Raw genomic sequence first — 14579 nt, forward strand, 5'->3', positions numbered from 1 at the left:
TTATCATTTTATATGTTTCTCAGGCCGGGAACAATCGGTTTAACACCCATGTGTTCACATCTGACACATGTAAAAGAATATCGACACGCTAGAAAATAATAAGAAAAAGAGGAGTGCTTCTATATATGCTTTTCTTAAAAAACAACAAATTGCACGAATCCCAAAGCAGTCCTGAATAATACTTAGCGCCAAGGGCAACTTATATACCAATAAGATGAAAATTCTGGTGGCTAGGTTTTCTGTTGTGAAAACCACACAAACATTCTACAAGATGAGACTGTATTATCGTATCGTACCTGTGATCTACGGTTAATTGGCCGCGACATGATGCATGGATTATCTTCCTTAGTTTGCAGCCCTACCAATCTCAGACCTGTCCTGGTTTGCCACAGCATCTTCTTCTTTCGTCGAGAGGTATATATTAGCAGAGCATCTAGCTGTTGGTATATAAGTCAGCCATGACTTTGTTTAATTAACATGCTGATAGCAGAGCATCTGGCTGTTGGTGTATAAGTTAACCATGACATTGTTTAATTAACATGCTGATGAACACAAAATGATCGATGATGTACTTCACGTTGCATCGGAAGCAACGATGACATGTTTATCATTTTATACGTTTTTCTGATCCCACATGATAAGTACTGGAGTATGTGACAAACCGGAAAATTTTAACAAAGAGCATTATCTGACAGACTGACACATTTTTAGGGTATTGAGCCATGTTTTTTACATGTAAACTCTAAGCCCTAAACCTTAATTACCGTATGTCAGTCATGCATGCATATATCAGCCGGCCTGATCAAAATATTCTTTCGGAGTAGCAGAAGATCAGCCGGCAAATGACATCCCTCTCAAATCAGTATACATGTGCAACGCGCGAACTAATAATTACTACTATACTCCGTCTCATATTAAGTGACTTTCTATTACATTTATGTATATATTTTTTAGGCATAGATACATTCATATTTGAACAAATTTAAATCACACGGAGGGCAATACATAAGTAGGCGACAGAAACGGTGCTTTGCATGCACGTGCACATGCCGTGCTTTAAGTCGCTTAGTATAGCACGGAGAGCCTTTGGCGCAACTTGCTCGCATCATCCGGGTTCAATTATAATTGGAGTGGGCGTCGGTGTGTGCTACTTCATACATATGTGATGTGACGTCAGTGCTAAAACATGTGTCCCGTGGTTTGTAGGATAAATCGTAAATCTAATTAGCGTGTGTATTTTTCAGCAGGACATGCGTATGCATCCTTTGTAATATTTTTCAGCAGGACATGCGTATGCATCCTTTGTAATCTAAATAGACGTGTAGTCATCAAAGTATGGGTCTGAGCATCGATCTCTGTATTACCAAGCTTTGGCCGAATAAAAGTCCACGATAAAAAAAAATGCCTTCGACAAAGAAGGAAAGAACCAACGGACGTTTCCTTCATTTGGTTTGCTCCAGAGATCAAGAAAGACGAAGATGACGATACCAGTGGCAGTAAGTAAGAAGCTAAATGTAATTAGTACTAATCCTTAAAGAAAAAGCCAGGGCAGGTCAACTGTGAGTACGTACTAATTCTGTTGGATGCATACTTGAACACAACAGTTAATTACTGCAGATGTGCGCAAAAAGAAAGCAGTAACACAACAGTTACTGCAGATGTACTAATCGTCTTCGTCCCCATTTGGATGGAATACTAATCGTCTTCGTCCTCCCCTATAAATATGCGTCTTCGTCTTCCAGCTCCAGCCGTCGCTCCCAGCCCACACACACAGAGAACAAACACTAGCAGAGAAGCAGAAGCAGAGGCTTTACTCATCGATCGCGAGCTAGCAGCTGCTAGCTTGTTCGTCGATGGGGGGTCTGCAGGAGGGGGTTTGGGTGTGGTGGTGGGCGGCGGCGGCCATGGCGATGGCGGTGGTGGTGGACTGGGCGGCGAGGAGAGCGCACGGGTGGTGGTGGACCAAGGGGATCGGGGGAGGGAAGAAAGGAAGGTTGCCGCCGGGGGACATGGGGTGGCCGCTCGTCGGCGGGATGTGGGCCTTCCTCCGCGCCTTCAAGTCCGGCGACCCTGACGCCTTCATCGAATCCTTCCACCGACGGTGAGTAGTCCTCTTTCTTCCTCTTTTTTTCCGTCCGCGCGAATCTCGAGGCTCCCTGCCTGCCCTTTACTTCGCATACATGTGCCGCTTTGCAATAAAATGGCTGTCGGAACAGAAACAGGGGTATTCTCCTTTTGGCACTGTGAAATAACCCCGTTCCTAACACGTCGGGTCCGGTCCGGAAGCTGACGTGGAGAAACGGGTCTAGCCGTTCAACTTGCTATATGACATATGGGTCCCACCAGAAATACCATCAAACAACCTAATGTGTCCGATTTGGATTTTGTGAGACAACATGTACCAAAAACTATGGTTCTATGACACAATTAGTTATAACTTCGGCCGGTAAAACCCTAACCCTAAATAGCATGGTTTTGTGAAAATTACTCAAATTGTAACATGCTGAAGAAAAAAAGCCATGATTCTCTTCAAACCATTGATCAAAAGAAGATGATGTTATGGGTAGCATTGAGAGGAGGTGAATTTGGTTGCATTGGCGAAGAGCTCAATTTGATCCGGCAACAATGGCAGGTTCGGGAGGACGGGGATGTACAGGGCGTTCATGTTCAGCAGCCCGACAATCCTGGTGACCTTGCCGGAGGTGTGCAAGCGGGTGCTCATGGACGAGGTCACCTTCACCAACGGCTGGCCGAAAGCCACCGTGACGCTCATCGGCGCCAAGTCCTTCCTCAACATGCCCGACGACGATCACCGGCGGCTACGCAAGCTCACGGCGGCGCCCATCAACGGCTTCGACGCGCTCTCCGCCTACCTCACCTTCATCGACAGCACCGTCGTCTCCACTCTCCGCCGCTGGTCGTCGGAGACGACGGCTAGCAGGCCAATCGAGTTCCTGACGGAGCTGAGGAGGATGACGTTCCGGATCATCATACAAATCTTCATGAGCGGCGCCGGGGAGCGCACCATGGATGCCCTGGAGCAGAGCTACACGGACCTCAACCACGGGGTGCGCGCCATGGCCATCGACCTCCCCGGGTTCGCGTACCGGCGGGCGCTCAGGGCGAGGAGGAAGCTGGTGGCCCTGCTGCAGGGCGTGCTCGACGAGCGGCGGGCGGCCAAGAAGGGCGCCGGCGTCGGAGCCGGAGTGGACATGATGGACCGGCTGATCGAGGTTGAGGACGAACAGGGGAGGCGGCTGGAGGACGAGGACATCATTGACTTGCTCGTCACTTACCTCAACGCCGGCCACGAGTCCTCCGCCCACATCACCATGTGGGCCACCATGTTCCTGCAGGACAACCCTGACATCCTGGCCAGGGCCAAGGTCTGCCATAAATAAGAGCTCTTCACAAGTAGCAGCAGTAGATATCTAGGAATGTTTTAGTAAGTACTTCAGGTTCTAAACAAAATTGCGACACTTAACATGGGACGGAGAGAATAGTACATCTGTCTCTTATGTTTGTCTTCAATTCGATCTCTTACTTCTTCTTCGTTCAGGCGGAGCAGGAGGATATCACGAGGAACATACCGCCGACGCAGAAGGGGCTCACCCTCAAAGATTTCAGGAAGATGGACTACCTCTCACAGGTAACAGATTTTTTAAAATTAAACAAGAACATGTTTCATGATATCGTTGATCGAACAAGAGCAAAGAAATTGCTTGACTTGCTATACCTCAAGGAAACAGACATGTTTCTGCCACTGACTGACTGAACTAGTATCATTCATAGCTTAACTGTTTGATCATGTCCTGGCATGAATCATTATATCTGAAACAAAAACCAGGTGGTCGACGAGACGCTGCGGTTCGTCAACATCTCCTTCGTGTCGTTCCGTCAGGCGACTCGGGACGTCTTTGTCAACGGTGGGCTCTTTTTCTACTTCTCTTAGAGCAAGATCATCGTCACGTCCTGTTTCCGCTTGGACTTCGATCGATCAGATTGTGAACTGAATCTTAACAGTTCTGCAACTCAACAGGTTATCTGGTACCCAAGGGCTGGAAGCTTCAGCTGTGGTACAGGAGTGTGCACATGGACCCTCAAGTGTACCCTGACCCCAAGAAGTTCAACCCTTCAAGATGGGAGGTCAGAAGAATCACTTCTTCATAACAATGGGTTTTTCATTTCTGAATTTATGTAACTCTAGATCTTTGAATTCAAACTAAGAGAAGAAGTTCTGCATTGTCAAACAGGGCCCGCCACCGAGAGCAGGGACGTTTCTTCCATTTGGGCTTGGCTCAAGGATCTGTGCCGGGAACGATCTCGCCAAGCTGGAGATCTCTGTTTTCCTCCACCATTTCCTACTTGGCTACAGGTAAGTAGCTTTCCACCATTGCTGCTCCATGCAACTCCAAATGAACTATGTGCATTTTTTTCCCTAAAACATTTGTTCAAATTTGTGTATCAATGCAGGCTGGAAAGGGAAAATCCAAACTGCCGGGTGCGGTACCTGCCTCACCCTCGGCCGGTGGACAACTGCTTGGCCAAGATCATCAGTCTCCCTCCAGTGATGGATACTGAAATTAAGAACCCTAGAATTTTGTGTGCAAACCAAACAGAGAAATAAAAATAAATAAATAAATAAGGCATCCCGGATGTTGAGACGATCAAGCTGTGTTCATTATTTTTCTTGTTTTCTTATGTCTGTCCCAGCTAGGAGCAAATTTTGGCTGGTCTCCTGGTGTGCTGAAAATGATGTTTTAGAACAAAAGAAAAACAAGTTTTGTCGATGCGGCGAGACTAATTTTAAACCAAAACTTCACCTCATAGATTTTGGCTCTCGGACACGTTTATTAGTTTCAAAATGAAGAATGCAATTATTATTTAATTAAAACATATATTATACCCGAAAAGTTAGAACCAATCCATGGGAGAAAGAAATCCATGTCAGCAATACCGACACCTGGCCATCAGGGCGATAAGCAAGTGACACGCGCACACTCGTCAATTTATATATCCGTACGTACACCCTGCGATATCTCCAACTCGGTGTGTGAACATGATTCAGCAAATTAAGCTAACATGATTATTCATCATCATTTGATCCAGACACTAATACAACGTCTACCTCCGGTGACGGTTAGCCCTGGCCAACCATCGCCACGAAAGGTTGTCCGACGGGCCCAATGCCTCCAGCAGGCAGTAGCGGCTACCGATAAATCTCACTGATGGGTTCACCTCCAATGGCGGTTTCGGGCTTTCGAAAAGAACATCAACCACAAAGAGGGTGCCCGGTGACGGCCTGCGTTTACCGATCCGCCACTCCACGGTGCGGGCTCCGGTGGCCGGCTATAAGTGCCGGCCGCCAGTGATATATCAGCGGCGGCTTGCATGCCAGGAGCCGCCAAAACAGAAATATAAAAGAGTAGGGCGCAAATTTGAAAAGAACAAGTACGCGCTAAAACACATAACATAACTCGATTGATCGATGGAACTACTCTACCGCTGCCGCATGATGACCATACTGCAAAGTTAAAGCAAGCTGGATCGATCGATCAAGTTCAGATTAATCAGATCGATCAGACGGTGTACGTAGTTGTGGTTGATGGCTGGTTGTCGATGTCGAGCCCCTTCCAGCGTATGAAGCTGCGCGATCTCCTGGTCGTTGGTCCCGATGGGCCGGATACCGAAATGGGCCGAGTAGATGTCGGTGCTTTTCGCGGCCCAGAAGAGCCCGGTGGCAAGTGCCCAGGTACCTGGTGCGATTGATCAGATCGATCCCCCCGTGGCGAAGATCTCCTTGATATTAAAACTAATACATCAGATCAGATTATTCAAGGGCCGGATTACATCTGAAGTACACACGTAAAATTTGCCTCTTCTCATTGCCAATTTATTTTTTGCCTCTTTTCCGGACCAACAAATTACAGATGATTAACAAGATACAATCAAAACATCAGATAGAGTATAATCAGAATTAGCTAGGCCCCCACATAATTTGTTTTACATGTCTATAGTTCACAACTGCTGGTCCTTGTACAATGCTCATTGCACAAATGGTATAAGGAAATACTCTGCATAGAATAGCTGCATGCAAAAGTGTAATTCGTCAGAAATACTAGTCTAATTACTTAACTGGAGTGACTGAAGGCACATATGTACCAACAAAATTACCTTCCAAATGAACATGTAAAATGCTGTGACACGCGCCTGGTTTTCAACGTCGAATTGCCGTGCTCTCTGCCTGAGTGTCAAAGCAAGCAAGCCGTGACCGAACACCTGGGTTATCAACGCATTGCAAATTTGTAACATTAGATCAACGATTTATTAACATATAAATTGATGTTTTGTTTAGAGGAATTTTGAGAAATGAGAATGGATCGCTCACAATGATGATCTTTTGAAATAGGTTTGTGGATGATGCTCCTATCATAATGGCAGCCCCATAGGCTGTCAGGAGTGTGTTTATGCAGAGCTGGTACACCTAGAGCAGAACATTTTAAGATAAAATTGCCCACCATTTGAGAGTCATATATTTCTGTTTGAAACATTTTGCAGTAGAATGTAGAAAATTTGCCTTTCTTTAATGGATGAGGAGAAATGTTCTTACTCTCTGTGGGCCCAATCTCACACTCAAGGATTGGATGCCAAAATCTCTGTCTCCATCAACATCCGGAATATCCTGAAAGCTCAGAACATAAATAAAAAGAGCTTTGAGGATGCAAAACAAAATTTTATTGGATGCTTACTTACCTTGAATAGAGCTATGACTACAGCGAAGCAACACATGAACAATGTTGCAAAGACCAGTGACTTTGTTGGTGCCAAGGGCCTCTTCAGAACATGTTGCTATCAAATGAACCATCAAACACTAACCAAGGGGAGAGAAATCAGTAAGCATTTGCAGTGTCAGGATGTGAGCTGTGCTTAGTACCTGCATGTGTGCAAAGAAAGCCAACTGAACCAAGATAGCCCTCACAAACAAGATGCATGATGCAGCAAGGAGAGCACGCCGTTTCCACCGGAGTAGTGGAGCCTGAAAAGGATCAAATATTAAATGAAAATGTTCATAACTGACACTAGATTTTATCATCGAATTTACTTTCCAATGTACAGCATGGTAAGAGCTGCGGTTACTTCAATGGAGTATGCACTTCCAAGAAGGAAGCTGACAAGCAAAGCACACATCAATGGCGCTGATCCAGAGCGTGTCCCAATGCTAAAGCTCTGAAAACATTAAAAAAATGCAAGGAATTTAGTCATGAAAACTGTTTATGACGACTTGTTATTTTGTTTTTGTGTTTAACCCAATATACCATGATCAAGGATGAGAGTACTATTACAACTCCAGTTGCAACTGAAAACTCCCCGGATGCCAATGGAAGGCCTGGCTTATTGATCTCCAGGACAAGAGTATAAATTAGTCAACAGTCCCACATTATTACGGATTAAGAACTCGACAAACTGCGGAGAAAAAAAAACTACCTTATCAATCTGAATGTCAAATAGCTGATTCAGCCCTACTACATAAATGTTCATACATAAAGCAGCAGCCAAAGCCTGCACACAGAAGGATATTTTCCATATTTTTCTTTAGACTTAGTAGTGTAAAACTGCCACACTGAAAATTGACATTTATATTGTTATAGCACAGGTTTAATCGAATATTACAAATTTAGAGTACCTCGAGATATCCCCGTAATACCGTCATAGTAAAATCATCAAGGCTCCTCATTGGCAGGAGAGACACTGAACTTATGCCTATTATCTGACAATTCAAGGTCCACATAAAAAATATGCATCAGGCAGTGTGCATTCAGAATCTCATATGTCTATTTCAATCAAAGATATGCTAGAGCTCACAGTGCCGAAAATGGTGTGCGGCCTGCAGAACTCATAGAAAGCGCGCAATTTCTTCGTAACCTCTTCGCCAATTTCCTCAAACAGCCGGTTGGCGTTGGAACCATGCTGATCACGAGAAATCGCCCCGCATCCAACTTGGAGTCCCGGATGATCATCTCTGCGTTGCCCCCATGTGTTTCTTGTAGTGCTAGTAGCTTGTGAAGTGGCGCTGAATTTGTTCATCGTGGTAGTAGCACTGTTGTTTCATGAGCAAATACGTACCCCAGGTGGTATGTTTCATGAGCAAATTAACGGACAGGCAACAGATGAAACTATTAAGATGCTGAGATAAACAGGACATGAAAGATACACTTGCCTTTGGCATTGGCCTGCAAAAGCTTCCACTGAATATCGTCGACCTGTAAATTGCAGAATGGAAGAGACAATAGTTTATCATATTCAGTCATCTAACAATTTGGAGAAAAACTAATAAATCCGGTGACTTATGCAGAGTGCGAAATAATTAAGTGCACATAATCCATCATTTTTAATCAGCAGGGACTTCATTACACACTGTCAATATCTCTCTCTGGAGAAACGTCTATGTAAATAATTCAGATATATAATATACCCATGTATGTTCGTATACGGCCGTCTACGGAACACGAATTTACTACAGCGCGTATGTATATACGTACGTACCTGCCCAGCTGGACGATCTCCTGGTTCCCAGCCGAACCCTGCCGCCGCATCCGGGGGCGCCTCTCCCATCTGCAGCCCATACGCCAAATAAAAATCAAAACCCTCCCGAAATCAAATCGAAGCGAAAATCAAACGACGAGATCAAGATCGATCGCCGAGGCATGAGAAGACTTCATATGTATGGCGCCGCCGCGCATCGCGGGGGATTGTTGCGTGCCTGTGAAGAACTGCAAGCCCGCCGCCGCCGCCGCCACGGTGGCTCGCATCCTCGTCGCCGCCGCTGCCGATGGAGCGATTGGTCTCCGGAGAAGATATATCGGACGTCCAGTACTGCTGGGATCGATGGGAGAAGGGGAAGAACCTGCGGGGATTCGTGGGAGAGGGGATCGGAATTGGAGGAGTAGATCGAAGGAAATGGGAATTTACGGGAGCTACGGCGGCCAGCCAGGGGGGGTCGGGGTTTATGGGCTGTGCCAGCTGCTGCATGCAGTTTGCGGCCAAACCCAGTGTGACGACTGACCGGCTTCCCTTCCAAAAAAAACAAAATGTGGGCCCTCCGGGAGTGCTTGCGTGGCCCACGTGCTGACAAACATGGGTGACGTGTCTCCCGTCCCTAGTTTGCAGTTGCAAATCCTCTTTCAATTCCTGTGTGCAGGCGGGTGGTCATCTGCACCGCAGAAAAGTGTGGTTGTTGCTGTCGTGGAAGAGAGAAGAAGAAAACTTTTTTTTTTGAAGAGTCGTATAGTTTGCGTCTGTACAAAGATAGAGATAAGTCGACACAAAGATAAAGATGGAGAGGGGCATCAAGGCGTGCCTAACCCGGTGCATTGGACACCGGATATGAATATCGTTTCTTTTCTTGGATGTTTAGGGTTGTGAAACCTCCAAGTTTGAAAAAAAAAATGGTACAAAGCATGCCCGATGATTTTCGCTCCCCTTCTTAGTTGTATAAGAAATTGTTGTTTTTAAATCGACAAAACTGGACGCCCAGGTTGGGACTTCATGCTAACAACTTATTTTCCTCAAATGATTTAGTTTGGTGTGTCGAAAAGGCAGATTTCTCAAAAATGAAAACAAAACAAAAATGCAAACCTTAGTTTGGTGTTTGATAAAATAATCCTTCTTTTTTCTTTCTGAAATGTGCAACAATTAACATATGTTTCAGTAGATAAAGAACTAACATTCATCGCCATCACCTTAGAAATAAGATTTTTCGGTTGACCTGGTAGTAGTAATAGATAGTCTCAACATGAGTCTTTGTTCTTGCCCTTTTTCTAAGTTCCTGTCGTGTTACAAAACTGAAGTGCGACGAGAGTGAATTTAAAGTCAATCCAGGCATATATGCAGCTACAGGGGAGTCGTACACGATGACAGTTTTCGTCGATGTTTAGCGAGCACTCCGATACGCTAACCCCGTGGAGTGCGAGGTGCTTAAGCTGGGGGAAGTGAAGCCTTTGGATGGCGCTATCTAGGAGGCGGCATTTTCCGATGCTGGCAAGGCGAAGGGTGGAGGCGAACCGGAAGGTGGACGCCGGCCGCGGCCGCCACATGCGTTCTGGTGGCCGGAAGTACCAAAACTCAAACTCGAGCTCCTGAAGGTTGACGAGAGTGGGGGAACAGAGCAAAACCTCCAGCGTGGGGGAAGGGCACGCGTGGTCCGCGAGGACGCAGAGGCGGCGGCCGGGGCCCGGGTGGGCGGAGAGGACGCGCGAGACGAATCCGCCGAGGTCGGCGTTGTTAATGGGGACGCCGCCGCAGTCGAGGTTGAGAGGCGCGGATCGCCAGATGTGGCGCCACCGCCCACCGGGACGCCAGGCCCTGGGCGCGGGCGCCCTCCTTGGTGGGGAGCGGGGAGACGATCTCGCCCAGCAAGGCGTCGGGGAGGTCGCTGATGCGATCGCGGCCGCCGCCCCCTTTATCTTCCCCAGCTCCGGACGGCGCCCCTTGGTAATTTCTGCCGGTGGCTCCCTCTTCCGCCGCCGCCGCCGCCTTCGTCTTCCCCAGATTCGGACGGCGCCCCTTGGTAATTTCTGCCGGTGGCTCCCTCTTCCGCCGCCGCCGCCGCCTTCGTCTTCCCCAGATTCGGACGGCGCCCCTTGGTAATTTCCACCGGTGGCTCCCTCTTCCGCCGCCGCCGCCGCCTTCGTCTTCACCCGCTCACGGCGGCGCCCCTTGGTTTCCACCGGTGACTCCCTCTCCCTCTCTCTCTCCCTCTCCCTCTCCCTCTTCCTCTTCCTCTTCCTCTTCGAACAAGGCCTGCCCGTCACCACCTCCATTGCCGGCGGCCTGTGCAGGGTAGCCACCGCCCCCAATGTCGTCGTCGACGGTTCGTGGTCGTGGCGGCGGCGGCGGTAGCTCCGTGCGGATACTGCTGTGGGCCGGGCATTAGAAGGCTTGGAGCTTAGTGGGCTGGTCCTTTAGAAGGCTGGGACCTTAGTGGGCCGTAACCCCAGCCCAAATCAGCGCTATCCGTTCGTCGTGGCTAATCCATCTATTATCCCCTTCGCCTTCGCTCTCTCGGGCAGTGAGCAAAAGCAGCAAAGCCAGGAACAACCGAGAGGGGAAGAAGCCTCCAGCCATGGCCATGTCGCTCTCCCTCGCGCGGGGCCTCGCCCTCCCGCCCCGCCTCCAGTCCCTCCACGCCGCGAAGAACCCGCCGCGCGCGGCACTCGCCTTCCCCGCCAACTCATTCTTCGGCTCGCCGCTGTCCATGGCCGCCGCCGCCACCGCCACGGCGCTCTCCCCGGCGGCCCCGCTCCTCCCCCGCTCTCTCCCCGTCGTCGTTGCCGCCGGGAAGGGCTACAAGATGAAGACCCACAAGGTAGCTTGTTGTACAGACGGGAAAAAAAAACGGTTTATTACTTTGGGCTTTTCCTGATTTCTCCTCTTTCTGTGTCGCAAAGGCGTCGGCTAAGCGGTTCAGGGTGACCGGGACGGGGAAGATCGTGCGGCGGTGCGCCGGGAAGCAGCATCTGCTTAGCAAGAAGAACGCCAAGCGCAGGAAGAGGCTCTCCAAGATGGTACGTTATATGCTTCTTCAGTTCGTTCAGATTTTTGTTTGTTCAGCTGATGCCCTGATGGTAATGGTATAGTAGCCTGTCTAGCTGTGAGAAATTGGCGGGTATGTACGGGTGTTACGGTGAGTTAGATTGGATGATAATGTGGGCAGGTTGATGTGAATTCAGTACTGCTTCCTGATGATATGGTTGGTGTTGTGTTGTTTGAATGCTCTGAATGCTCGGTCAGAGTGACTGTGTCCTAGTCCATGTGCTTGGAAATGGAACTCAGGATTGAAATGGAACCACATTTTGTTCTTAGATGTGCTTGGGAAAAGAATCACGTTTTGTTGTGACTTTCAAGTACATCACAGTTTTGTGTATTTGATCTAGGTTGTATGCCAATTTAAAATGGGTGAAATTTAGAAGCTCACACTACTTCGGAATGTGGCTAGTTTTCCATAGCTGAGTTTAGTTGATACCACTACAGTTTATGAACTATTATTGTTTCCGGTATCAAGTTGTTCCAAGAAGACTTCATTTCTCTTGTACTAACTTACGGCTGCATGCTAACGTATCAAAATAGGGTAATATATGCATCCTCTGGTCCTCTAAAAGAAAGAAATTGTCTCCTGCAAAAATATGCCATGATCTCTGTTCTCATGTTGGAAGTACTGGGGCTTGCAAAATTAAGCCACTGGGGAGAGTTACCCTGTTTTAGTCTGCAAACTTCCATTTTAGTATAGCTTCATAAGACGGTTTCGCTGAAAGTCTGAAACTTGCCATTTTGTGCCGTGATGCCAGTTTACATACCCTCTGAGACTGAGGGCGAATCTCTATCTTTGTTCGCAGGTCCAAGTTAACAAGAGCGATTACAGCAACGTGATGGGCGCGCTGCCCTACCTCAAAGTGAACAAGAAAGCAGGCTGAGATCTACTGAGCATCGCAATGTGATTATGCCGCGGACTTTCAGTTCACCAACTTGTAATTTTGTGTATTTCCTCTGTAATTCTTCTTTTCATTTAATACACAAGGCCTTGAACAACTATTCATATGGACGGCTTACTGATGTTCCACAATGAGATGGCCTCTTAAAAAAAATCACTCACTTGGTTGAAATTTATGCAAGCAAAAAGGGTGCTCCATCTTGTTTAAGAAGTCGGGCTTGGAGGCTATATACGCATGAAGTTATGGGAATATGTTTTTGGGCGAAGTATCAGGTGAAAACCCTCAGTCGGTGCAAACCGTGCAAACTCCATAAAAACCACGTTTAGAAGTTTCAAAAAAATTATATAAAAATACCATATGTCGGAACTGTAATGTTCTACAAACCTGCAAAATTTCAAGTTCAACATCAAAAGCATTTGAGAGAAATTAAAAAAAGAAATTTACAATGAATAGTGTCAAACACTGAAAAACCGCTATTCATGCAGAATTTGTCTTTTTCACTGCCACCAAACGAAATTGAGTTTGGACTTGAAATTTTACACATATATAAAACATCACTTTTCTAAGATATGTGATTTTTTTGAAAAAAAATTGAACTTTTTTCGATGGAGTTTTCACAGTTTGCACCGTAGAGGTGGTTTTCACCGGATACTTCGCCATGTTTTTGAGGGGGAATGAAAGGAAATATGTAGAAAACGTTTGTTTCGTATAACATTTTTTATGGGTTAAAAATCCTCTATTGTTTGCCTAATCATAATCCTCCATATGTATGCGTATCCATTCTCTCCTCGAGCCATTGAAATTTTATGATAAAACATTTCAAGGTCTGAAGCTGCTATTAAATAGCGGTGGGGACTCTTACCCACCTGAATTTCAGTTCATCGCTGCTGATCCAACGATCTAAATCCTCCCACTAAAAATCAACCATGCATCCAAACATGCCCTTCTGTGATAAGCATTTTTACGTACTCGTGGAGTCGTATAACGTTATATGTATTCATAAAGGTTTGAATTTTGTACTTATAGTTATAATCATGTGAGGAAAGCCTAATTTAGTCACTGTAAATTACTGCATCTAAATCTATCTTAATTCCTCTTCCTCTAGGCATCGGTGTAGCATGCATGCATGAGGCCGGGTGGTGACAAGGGCCTGCTAACGGATCGAGATGGACGTTGGAGCTTGCTGTAATGGGCCATTTGCCATGTCAATGGCCATGAGTGGGTGCTGGTTGGGTCCATTGCCACGCTCAGCTAGCTACCATCTTCGCCTCAAAAAACAGTCAAGGTCAAGGATGGTGTCTCGCAATGCAACCCGCAGAAGTAATTAACCGAAAGCCTTCCGAGGCCCTAAAGCCAGAGACCACATCGCGCACAGTAAAAAAATAAGGTTGGTCAAAGAGAGCAGCCATATTTTTCAAAGATCCATTTCTTGATTTTTGAATGCTCCTTCTCTTAAGCATTTTTGTGTCAAAGAAAGCATTACCGTATTTCTTAAACCATAGTAGTGAAATTTGAGAAGATTTGGTATATCTCATAACATAATATTTCTCATGCATGATTTGAATCTTGGATTTGATGATGCAAGCATCAGTTCATGCAAGCAACGATGAGAGATCCATGGGAATTAACTCGGTGAATATCATTCCTCTTCAAGATTTGCAGAAAAGAACATGGCACCAAACATGAATTCTTGCAAATAATTGTGGTTGCAATAGAGTTCAATGATTTAAATTCAAAATCCACATACCGATCCATGCTCTTTCTCCTTTTGTTTTGACCCCATGTATATGCACTTATTTTCTAGAAATTTTTAAGCATTATCCCGTCTCCATTTTCACTTAAAAAGGATCCGAAAAATCTTCTAGTGGGGTCTCTATAGCACATAACAAATTTATTCTAAAGATATAGTTTTGAGACGGTGGACGAACTTTGAACACACTCGACTAATCTCCAAGATCTGTAGAAAAGAAGATGACACTAGACGTGAAATCTGCAAGTAACCGAAGGTGATCCGTTTAGACTTTGTTTACGAGAATGTGGTTTAAGCGGGTAGGGACCTACTCCAGCCTATATTGTAACCGCCGAAACTAA

At 46.3% G+C, this 14579-nt stretch overlaps 3 protein-coding genes across 3 annotated transcripts; 2 read left to right on the forward strand and 1 right to left on the reverse strand.

The window, feature by feature from the left end:
* The first annotated feature begins 1766 nt into the window (after positions 1-1766).
* LOC100840895 (ent-kaurenoic acid oxidase 1) lies at positions 1767-4656 on the forward strand. The gene is made up of 7 exons (XM_014896574.2): positions 1767-2101; positions 2633-3386; positions 3560-3649; positions 3848-3926; positions 4040-4146; positions 4254-4375; positions 4474-4656. Exons 1-7 carry the CDS (start codon positions 1854-1856, stop codon positions 4625-4627), a joined length of 1554 nt encoding a protein of 517 aa, XP_014752060.1. The 5' UTR covers positions 1767-1853; the 3' UTR covers positions 4628-4656.
* Positions 4657-5943: 1287 nt separating this feature from the next.
* On the reverse strand, positions 5944-8953 carry LOC100840598 (homogentisate geranylgeranyltransferase). The gene is made up of 14 exons (XM_010229054.3): positions 8762-8953; positions 8545-8613; positions 8219-8261; positions 7864-8098; positions 7685-7768; positions 7486-7560; positions 7317-7400; positions 7138-7227; positions 6935-7036; positions 6754-6849; positions 6611-6682; positions 6389-6484; positions 6175-6279; positions 5944-6087 (listed from the first exon to the last, which is right to left on the reverse strand). Exons 1-14 carry the CDS (start codon positions 8808-8810, stop codon positions 6046-6048), a joined length of 1242 nt encoding a protein of 413 aa, XP_010227356.2. The 5' UTR covers positions 8811-8953; the 3' UTR covers positions 5944-6045.
* Positions 8954-11048: 2095 nt separating this feature from the next.
* On the forward strand, positions 11049-12695 carry LOC100839673 (50S ribosomal protein L35, chloroplastic). Its single transcript, XM_003581633.4, has 3 exons — positions 11049-11365; positions 11448-11564; positions 12393-12695. The coding sequence occupies exons 1-3, from the start codon at positions 11123-11125 to the stop codon at positions 12468-12470; spliced, it is 438 nt and encodes a 145-aa protein (XP_003581681.1). The 5' UTR covers positions 11049-11122; the 3' UTR covers positions 12471-12695.
* Positions 12696-14579: the final 1884 nt, after the last annotated feature.

The sequence above is a fragment of the Brachypodium distachyon genome, chromosome 1, assembly GCF_000005505.3.
Source record: "Brachypodium distachyon strain Bd21 chromosome 1, Brachypodium_distachyon_v3.0, whole genome shotgun sequence".
Taxonomy (NCBI): Eukaryota; Viridiplantae; Streptophyta; class Magnoliopsida; order Poales; family Poaceae; genus Brachypodium; species Brachypodium distachyon.